The following is a 10,573-nucleotide window of genomic DNA, read 5'->3' as shown; positions in this document are numbered from 1 at the left end:
GTTTAGATCAAATTAGTTGGGTGATTAACAACAACTAAGGCAATTTGTCGATAAACATCAAGTAAAATAGTTGGATATGCTATTAACGCAATTGGCTGATATAAGCTTCAACATCTTCAACTTCAGTAACTATAACTAGAACTTTATAATATAAAAATAAACATCCTACAACACAAACAAGTTTTGTTGCCTGACATCCTAACTTGTAATATTCAATGTTACTTAGATAAAGCATGACTATCAACAATAACCAATATTAACATAACTTTCATATATAACTTTGCATCATGAAATCTAAAAAATGCATTCCTAACACAAGTAATTTAGTTTTTTTTTTCTTACATGTTTTCAATGGATCATCATCTACTTCCTCAATAATAACTTTAACTATAGACATGATGTACGTTTTGAGGTTGGTGTTACCATGTTCACTGGAAATGTGAATATATTAGTACTATTTTCACGTATGTTTCAAGTATGCAACAATGGTAATATATTAGTACTATTTTCACGTATCCAGTCTCTTTCATCATCGTGTCAACCTCGTGAACAGATAACTCGTCAACATCGACATAATCCACAAATGTCACCTTCTCATGCACATACTTTCTTCCAAGTGATTTCAAGAAAAACCCTCCATGATTAATTAACATTGTAAATATATATTGTAACATCCCTATAAATCATAAACAAAATCTTCAAGCTTCCCTAAGTGAATGGGCTTCAACAACAAATGTAATAACAAAATACAACTTACCGTGTACTCCTTCGAATCAAGTTCATTGGTTGGTTCTCGAATGGTCCAACTTGTAGTTTAAACATGATAAAAAAAAATGTCTCAACTGTTGCGATATGATTTGAGGTCGATGCTTTGAATGCAGATCATGAAATGGTTTTCTTAAGGGGAAGATGATAACTATAGGTTAGAGATATATTCTGAAAATCATAGGCATAATTACTTACACCATTAGCAACAAGATGTTGGCTCGCAGAAGAATATATGGAAAAGACAAATTTGCCATCATATGCAGCTCATGTGAGGGCTCTCTAACCGAGCCCATTAGATGGTAACCGAGATAGAGACCAAAAGTGATAAATTTTGAAACAATAAGGATGTTTGGCGTCGATTTTCTAAAACATGGCCTACATGGGTTAAACTACATGGACCATTTATGGACTTCATTCTTATTTTTATTAATTCATAAAACAAATGGCCAAAATCTATGCAAAATACAAACTTAAAAATGTTTGAACTATAGAAAAAATTTCGTCCAAAATACAAACTTGAAACTTTTAATTAGAATAAAATTTAACATTTAACTTTAATGTTGTATAATATAATTAAGACAATTTTATTATCAGTTTTAGTTTTAAAGTGTGTTAGCCGTAATAATTATATAACCATTTGGGATTAAATAGAATTGTCAAAACATACAATACATTCATGTTGAGGTGAACCATCCACATGTATATATACCTGTGTGTATATATCGATCGAGGCGTCGGTTGCCACTCCTTGAGTCTCGCCAGAAATTCCGTGGTTTCTTCTTCATCACCTTTCTGGTCGAGATCTTTCTCTTTTTCGAACACGCAATCTTCTAATTGATCCCGATCCGGAATAAAAATTTATGTAAGTTGATGCTTCTATGAGCTAATTTCTCTTAATTTATGTACTGTTACATGTATGACTAAACTTCGATCTTCATTTCTATTGAGCGATTTCGAGTTTTGGTTATATGCTGCCGACAATTGATTATTTTGCTTAGATCTGGCTTTTAGTGTTTGATGTGCTAAATCGAACTTGCATAAACCTCAATTCGATACGAGGAAATGCGTAATTTGATGTAGATCTGGTTATTTTGATTCGTGCTTTAGGTTTAATGTGTGATTTCACTTAACGGTTTGTCGTCATTTTATTCGATTTCCAAATCTGACGAGAGTTAGGTTGAGTTCAATGCGGATGCTGATCGTGATCTACTTTGATTAGCTGATTATAATAAACCCTATCGATTTTTTTAGTGCTTTTGAAAAATTAACATGTTGTTTTCCATGGTAAATGCAATGACTTGTAGCTAGTGATCACTTAGCTTGCGCTCTCCATATTCTTATTATTGAGCCTTCGTTCCTGTAAAATACTGTTTAGATTTGCTAAACATGCCATACGACTAAGTAATTATGTGTTCTGTATGCTGTTGAAGTAAGATTGTTTTCTCATATTCAAATCTGTGAAGGTTTTTAGCACGTCGATTTTGAGTTAGGCTTTTGATTTGTTTACCTTTCTTACAGCTCCAGTATGACTACTTACACGCCAAAGAACATCCTTATCACTGGAGCAGCTGGCTTCATTGCATCTCATGTTGCAAATCGGCTCATCAGAAGCTACCCTGATTACAAGATTGTCGTGCTTGACAAGCTTGATTATTGTTCAAGTCTCAAGAACCTCAACCCCTCCAGATCATCTCCCAACTTCAAATTTGTCAAGGGTGACATCGGAAGTGCAGATCTAGTCAACTACCTCCTCATAACCGAATCTATCGATACCATAATGCACTTTGCTGCTCAAACCCATGTTGACAACTCATTTGGCAACAGCTTTGAGTTCACAAAGAACAACATCTATGGCACCCATGTCCTTCTAGAAGCCTGCAAAGTCACTGGTCAAATCAGACGATTCATCCATGTCAGCACAGATGAAGTGTATGGTGAAACAGAGGAAGATGCCATTGTTGGAAACCATGAAGCTTCTCAACTTCTTCCCACAAATCCATATTCAGCCACAAAAGCAGGTGCAGAAATGCTTGTAATGGCTTATGGTAGATCATACGGGTTACCTGTAATCACCACAAGAGGAAACAATGTCTATGGCCCAAACCAATTCCCAGAAAAACTAATCCCTAAATTCATTCTCTTAGCCATGAGAGGAAAACCACTTCCAATTCATGGAGATGGATCAAATGTAAGGAGTTACCTCTACTGTGAAGATGTAGCTGAAGCTTTTGAAGTCATTCTTCACAAAGGTGAAGTTGGTCATGTTTACAACATAGGGACAAAAAGGGAAAGAAGAGTTATCGATGTTGCAAAAGACATGTGCAAACTTTTCAACATGGATCCTGATTCCAGCATCAAGTTTGTTGAAAACAGACCATTCAATGATCAAAGATACTTTCTAGATGATGAGAAGCTAAAAAGCTTAGGGTGGTCTGAAAGGACAATATGGGAAGAAGGTTTAAAAAAAACAATCGAATGGTACACTAGTAACCCTAATTGGTGGGGTGATGTATCAGGTGCACTTCTCCCTCATCCAAGAATGTTAATGATGCCAGGTGGCGTTGACCGACTTGTTGATGGACCTGAAAACACCGAATTCGATACACCCCATGAAGCAAACAACAATTCCCAGATCGGAATCAGTGTTTCCGCCCCCAAAACAAGTTCCAATTCCACCAAGAAACCTTCCTTGAAGTTCTTGATTTATGGTAAAACAGGTTGGATTGGTGGATTACTTGGAAAAATCTGTCAAAAACAAGGGATTCAATATGAATATGGAAAAGGGCGTTTGCAGGATCGATCACAGCTTTTGGCAGATATTCAAAGTGTTAAACCTACTCATGTTTTCAATGCTGCTGGTGTTACTGGAAGACCGAATGTTGACTGGTGTGAATCTCACAAGACAGAGACAATTAGCACAAATGTTTCAGGGACTCTTAATCTGGCTGATGTTTGTAGAGAACATGGTTTGTTGATGATTAATTTTGCTACTGGATGTATTTTTGAGTATGATTCTGCACATCCCGAAGGTTCTGGAATTGGTTTTAAGGAAGAAGATAAACCAAATTTCATTGGCTCCTTTTATTCCAAGACTAAGGCTATGGTAAGTACTAATCACTATTCCTTTTTTTTTTTTTTTTTTTTTTCTAATTGCTAAAAGGCCATGGAATCAAAGAAGGAATGGAATGGGCCATTCCGATTCCGATTCCAACTCCTTCCATTTTCTTACCTTCATTCCTAAGTCTGCTTTTCTTTTTCATTCCTTCATCGAATGGAATGGAATGAGAAATCGAGATATAGCCTTTTTTTTAATCTGACAACTTTTTTTTGCAAAGAAAAAAAATCATTATTTTAATTATATGACAATCTATTCTTGTAAAATAAGTAAAATCATATTTTCTTATCATAAATGACAACTTTTATTATCTTCAACTTTTTTTGTAAAAAAAAAAAAAAAAATTCTTCTGCTACAAAAGGTAGTTTTCTTGTATGACATAAAAATATCACAGACAATTCCTTTGAAAAATATTCATCATTTCAATTAAATTATACTTTTAAAATAACTAATATATATATATATATATATATATATATATATATATATATATATATATATATATATATTATTACAATTTCATTTCATCATCCGTAATTTCTTATTTCTATAAACAAAATTCCATTAACTATAATCAAAAGTCTAAAATACACATTATATGGATTAAGAAAAGTCTCATTATTTCGGGAAAATCACATAATCTCTCATTTTCTGTTAAAATAAAAAATAATTGGGACTTTTCTGCATAAAACCCCACACATTGTATTAACATATACTACATACAAAAGAAGAACAATCATATAAAATTGGATTCCGAAATGCAATGACCGATTCCATTCCGACCATTTCCAATTCCATTCCAGGTTGAAGAGCTTTTAAAAGAATACGACAACGTATGCACACTCCGAGTCCGAATGCCAATCTCCTCAGACCTCAACAACCCACGAAACTTCATCACGAAAATCTCTCGTTACAACAAAGTAGTCAACATCCCCAACAGCATGACAATCCTTGATGAACTCCTCCCAATCTCAATAGAAATGGCCAAAAGAAACCTCAAAGGAATATGGAACTTCACAAACCCCGGTGTCATAAGCCACAATCAAATCCTCCAAATGTATCAAAATTACATAAATCCCGAATTCAAATGGCAAAATTTCACCCTCCAAGAACAAGCTCTTGTCATCGTGGCCCCACGTAGCAATAACGAATTGGATGCTTCCAAATTGAAGAAGGAGTTTCCCGAGTTGATGTCCATTCAGGAGTCCTTGATCAAGTACGTCTTTGAACCTAATAAGAAACATTGACAAAATCATCAATCATTTTTTTTTTTAAAAAGAAAATTTGTAAACTTGAGGCTTCTTTTATGAATCTTTAGGTATTTTATATTCTTCGTGTTTTTGTGTTTCGTTAAAAAGTTTAGTTTTATGAATATTTTCCCTTTAGATTTCGTTAAAGAGAAACAAACGTATGATGTTATTCTAGGAGGGTTGTAATATTGGATTTTCTACAAGATTTGTTATGTTTCTTATTATTGAGTAAAATACGTTTTGAGTTATTTCTTTTTCAAGTACTTTTGTGATTTGTTTTGATTTATATATCGTATGGTACTTTCATTGATTTGTTATTTATTATATACAAATAAATGAAAGTATGTTAGCTATTTTTATGTGTTTGGTTGATAAGAAATTTGAAGTACGATAGAAAGAAATGAAATTAGGCTGTTATAATATTAGATGTACCGTTTGAATAACGCTTAAAATAATAGTTACTTAAAAAAAAATTAGGTTTAATCCAATATGAGGTTGAAAAAATGGTTCACAATTTGCATTTTATAAAAGATAACGTGTTAATTTGGACGTTATTTCAACAAAGTTTTGAGGTTATTATTTTGCTCAAAAATAATAATTATTATCGGTTTTGGAATATGATATGTATATTTTTTTTTCTAAGATGTAGTTTTATGTTGTGATGCTAATTTGTTAAAAACTAAAAATACATTCAACTTTTTGTACAAAATAATGGCATGTTTTATGCGATTCCACCTTGCGTTTTTTTGAATAAGAAAAAAAGTTATTGTCATTATAGTCCAACAATGTTTCATATATTGGTTTAAATGGGTTTGTGTGATTTTTAATTTTTTTTTTTTTTTTTTTTTTTTTTTTTTTTTTTTTTTTTTTTTTGCCTTTGAAGGGTATGAATTCATGTTTTTAGGATTTAAAAAGTCATTTTGAAAAAAAACAAAAAAATTAAAGAGTCATCCGGTAGGGGTGGCAAATCAGGCCAGTGTGTTGTGTTTTTGTTCGACACGCAAATATTTTATGTAATACGAACACGACACGATGTCGTGTTTTTTTTAACTAACACGAAAACGAACTAATTAAAAAACGATAAACACGACAAAGATAATATAAAATAACAATTAGTTTATTTAATTAATATTTAATTATACATAACACCAAAACCACGACAAATAAATACTAAATCGTGTCAATTTTGTGTCGAATTTTGAACACGAACACGACATCATGTTTTTACACTTGACACGAATACGTATTCAAATTTCACTTTTGTCCCAGTTTCGTTTTGTGTCGTGTATTTTTCTCATGTCGTGTTAACAATTGTCACCCCTATCACCCGGTGAACCCCTTCCTAATCAACAGGTTTGAAGTTAAAAAAATGTCATCTCATCAGACACATCATCCCTAATAAATGAAAATAATTTTGCCACATGTCACTCTCTCATTAACTTTGACACATGTCATTTTTTGATATTTTTGATTAAATGTTTTTTCCATTTGTCATTTTCTTATTTTGTTTTTATCTTTTCTTAATTAACACATCATATTTAGACCTCAATTAATAATTACCTTAATTGAAAATAACCAATAAATTACAATATTAATACTCATATAGTATTTTATATGTTTCCTTTTAAATTGAAATTTTAAATTTTAAATTTTAAATAAAATTTTGTTTAAACTTTTATATTTAATTTTTGGTTTATCAAACCCGTATAACATACGGGTCTCACACCTAGTTCCTTATCAATTAAGATCTCTCTCTCTCTCTCTCTCTCTCTCTCTCTCTCTCACACACACACACACACACACATCCACACACACACATCCCCACACGGCTGGAAAGCCCTAATCCTCCGTTTCCTTCCACCGGTGACTGCCTCTATTATTCCCTTTACCCTTTGTTCCAACACTGCCACTAATCCACCATATTCTGCCACTAGAGTCCACCATGTTTAAGAAAAAAGATTCCATATCCGGTTTAGGATTTTAAGCTATCGAATCAGTTAAATTTGTTTTACTTTGTAAAGTTCTTTGAGGGTACATGGAAGATTGGCTCATTCGACTCGGTGCCAAATGATTTCATGTATGATATATGGACCAACATGTAACACCCCAAATTCCAGAGGTGCTGTTGAAGGACTTAAAGTGTAAATTAAGGAAAGTGACTCGACGAGTAGGCATGCTTACTCGCCGAGTCGGAGCGGGATTTGTCGCGGGTTTAAGTGGCCAACTTGCCGAGTCGGTGGCTTGGACTCGACGAGTCGGTGCTGGAATGAGAAAACCCTAATCCCAAGGGTTGCACCCTATTTAAAGGACTTTATGTCCTTCTCCCAGCCTCCTATTCCCCCTGAGAGTTCCAGAAAACCATAATTTTCGTGTGAGACTTCATTGTTAAGGAAATTGGAGCTTGGAAGAGGAATTTGGTGTCAGGAGCTTGAGGAATTAGAGGCTAGCATCAAGGGGCTTGTGTAGACCTGGGATCTACATCAGTTTGGGCACATCTCAGAGGTAAGGAGCCATTATCTTAAGCTATTTCCTTTTTGGTTCATCCTTGGTGGTTGATTTGGAGTTCCTTAGCTTGTTTGAGATCTATTTCGGGTTTGGAGTTTAGATATGAGGTTGCTACTATAGATCTAGGCATGTGATGGTCCAAAATGTCATAAAGCTTCTGTTTAAGAGTTGTTGGTGAAGCCCCCTAGTCCTTAACCCTAGCCCTAGTGTGTTTTGGGCCTATATCTCCTTGGTTTCACGTAAAGTTTGCAACTTTATGGGAGGGTTAGACTGTAGAAGAGTGGATCTATGGATTGGAGCCCCTGCATGGCTCGAAAAGCCAATGTATGGGCTGAGAACTGGAGAGAATTGGCGAGTCACATGGGTGTACTCGACGAGTTGTATGAACATGTGCATGGACTCGGCGAGTTGGAAGAACAACTCGGCGAGTCTGTTGAAGATTGTCTTGAACTCGGCGAGTCTGTTCTTGGACTCGGCGAGTGTGGTCGCAGAACCCAACCTTTTTTGGTTAAAGCTTTGGACGAGTGAGTCGGTTGGCGACTCAGTGAGTTGGACAGGATGAAATTCCGAGGTCGTTGAACTAGACGAGTCTTGGGGCGACTCGGCGAGTTGAGTCGTGTTATGAGAGTTTTTCTGAGTATAAGAACTCGACTAGTCGACGGGTTGACTTGGCGAGTAGAGTCAACTAGGAAGGTTAACTTTGACTGAGGACTTTGACTTTGACCAAGAGTTGACCAGTTTGACTTCCAAGGGTATTTTGGTAATTTTGGTATTTATGGAATTGGTTCTTTGGTAGTGTTCTGTGGTGAAGTTCGTGTCGGTGGTCGGAGCAGCTTGGTCTTATCTCTTCAATCGGTAATTGCAGGTGAGTTCTCCTCACTATACCAATAGGGTCTACGGCACCAAGGCCGACCCTCTTTGATTTATATCCTGGTTTAGGATGGTTGCTATGATAGATTTCATCCTAGTTATAGGATAGTTGCTATGATATGGATTGGTTAGATCTGCATGTTTAATTTTTTATATATATATGTGCACATGTTCGTTGGTTTGGGGAAAGGGTTGAGGCAGGTCCTGCTGTGTGCAGTAGGCCAAGACACCCTGGGCGGACCAGGTAGACTGCAGGCCCGGGCCGGGCAAATCTAGTCAGGTCGAAGGCCCAGCGAGCGGTCCGGATAGGCTGAAGGCCCCAAAGACGGCGGTCCAAATGTGCCGAGGGATCGGAGATTGGTCCAGATAGACTGAGGACCGGGATTTGGGCCAATCAGACTAATGGCTCATTAGGTATATTGTAATGTTTGCTATTATGTTTATACGATATGATATGGTTATATATGTATGGCGTTGATATTTTGGGGGTAACTCACTAAGCTTTCGGGCTTACAGTTCAGTGTATTGTTTCAGGTACTTCAGGAGATCGTGGCAAGGTGAATGCGTGATCATACCGCTCCTCATGTTTTATGATCTATGTGATATGGTTCTGGGAGATACTCTAATGTTTAAACTATTTTGAAAACAAGATGTATGAATTCAATGGTTTTGAATGAAATAAAATGTTTTAAATTTGGCTCGAATTTTATGGGTGTTACACAACATTTATAAAATATTCGGTTTAAAAGCATTTGATTAAAATTATATGAAAGTATAAAAAAAAGTTTAAAGAAAATTATAAGCAAAGTTTAAAACATTGTATTAGAAAAACTTATAGTAAAAACTATCATAAAAATGTTGTAAGAAGTTATGAAAAGTCTTAAGAAATTTGTAAAAACAAATTGTTCACATTTAGACAATTTTTTTTTGTACATATTTGACCATTTAACTTAAATATGTTCATATATTACCATTGTCACATGCTACATTTAAATTGTTAAATGTCTTCATTTATTACCATTGTTACCTGCTATGGTAAGTGACAATGGTAATATGTGAACACATTTTACAAGTTAAATAGTCAAATGTGTATAAAAATAAAGAAATTGCCTAAACATGAACGTGACAAAAATGTAATTACTTTGAAAAGTCTCTTCAATAAAATATCAAGGGTAATTAACTAAAAATAAGCTCAAACTAGAAAAATATTTTCATAAGAAAATACAAGCATAAAATTACTATTTTAAAAAAAAAATTAATTTTAATCAAGAACTATTTTAAATAGTGTTTATAGAAAAATTCCTCTTATTTATAACAAAATTAATAAACTTTTCTTAAAAAATTATATATTTTTTATTTAGGTGTACTTTTATCTAATTATATATTTTAAAAAAGGAGCAACTATTTTTAGCAAATATTCCTACACAAATAAAGTTAGAGCTTCCAACTCGAAATAAAAACTAAAGTTTCGGGCTTCAACTCTAGCTTTTATTCATGTGTTCTTTATCTTAATTGTAATATCAAAACGCATTTGGTCTATCATGGTTGAGAATGTGTCACCGACTTAAAAGGGTAATATATTTTTCGATTTGTACACATTTGGTCACTGAGATTTTTTTCGTCCACATTTACCCCTTCAACTTATTAAACTGTACACATTCAGTCCTGACCGGTTTCTCCAGGTTAGCCGGGAAAAATGATTTAATAGGGTAATATATTTTTCATTTTGTACACATTTAGTCCTTAATATTTTTGTACACATTTAGTCCTTAATATTTTTTTTGTTTCAAAATAAGTCATTTTTGTTTTTGTACTAATTCAGTACTTATGAATGATTTCTTTAGGTTTTTCTCATGACATCTTACGTGAGACAATCATTGATAAAGTGTGTGGAGCTGTTGATGTTTATGTGTAACGTCTCATTTTCACCACCAAAAATTTTCATTTTTAAATAAGGCAATCCCTAAATATAAATCAATTATTAAGAAAATATGTTTATTCCAAAATACATTTATCGAAAACCAGAGTAATATAAGAAACGTGACATCCTCAATATTGTTGATGA

General features: G+C 34.1%; 1 protein-coding gene and 1 long non-coding RNA gene across 2 annotated transcripts; both read left to right on the top strand.

The window, feature by feature from the left end:
• Window positions 1-1,449: 1,449 nt before the first annotated feature.
• On the top strand, window positions 1,450-5,381 carry LOC111905074 (trifunctional UDP-glucose 4,6-dehydratase/UDP-4-keto-6-deoxy-D-glucose 3,5-epimerase/UDP-4-keto-L-rhamnose-reductase RHM1). Its single transcript, XM_023900754.3, has 3 exons — window positions 1,450-1,630; window positions 2,287-3,871; window positions 4,687-5,381. Exons 2-3 carry the CDS (start codon window positions 2,294-2,296, stop codon window positions 5,128-5,130), a joined length of 2,022 nt encoding a protein of 673 aa, XP_023756522.1. The 5' UTR covers window positions 1,450-1,630; window positions 2,287-2,293; the 3' UTR covers window positions 5,131-5,381.
• Window positions 5,382-6,014: 633 nt separating this feature from the next.
• On the top strand, window positions 6,015-9,212 carry LOC128129331 (uncharacterized). The gene is made up of 2 exons (XR_008227185.1): window positions 6,015-8,922; window positions 9,043-9,212. It is a non-coding gene; the product is annotated as an uncharacterized LOC128129331 (long non-coding RNA).
• Window positions 9,213-10,573: the final 1,361 nt, after the last annotated feature.

The sequence above is a fragment of the Lactuca sativa genome, chromosome 9 (genome assembly GCF_002870075.4).
Source record: "Lactuca sativa cultivar Salinas chromosome 9, Lsat_Salinas_v11, whole genome shotgun sequence".
Classification (NCBI taxonomy): Eukaryota; Viridiplantae; Streptophyta; class Magnoliopsida; order Asterales; family Asteraceae; genus Lactuca; species Lactuca sativa.
Note: the sequence above shows the minus strand (reverse complement) of the source record. Positions and strands in the feature narration are given on the sequence as shown.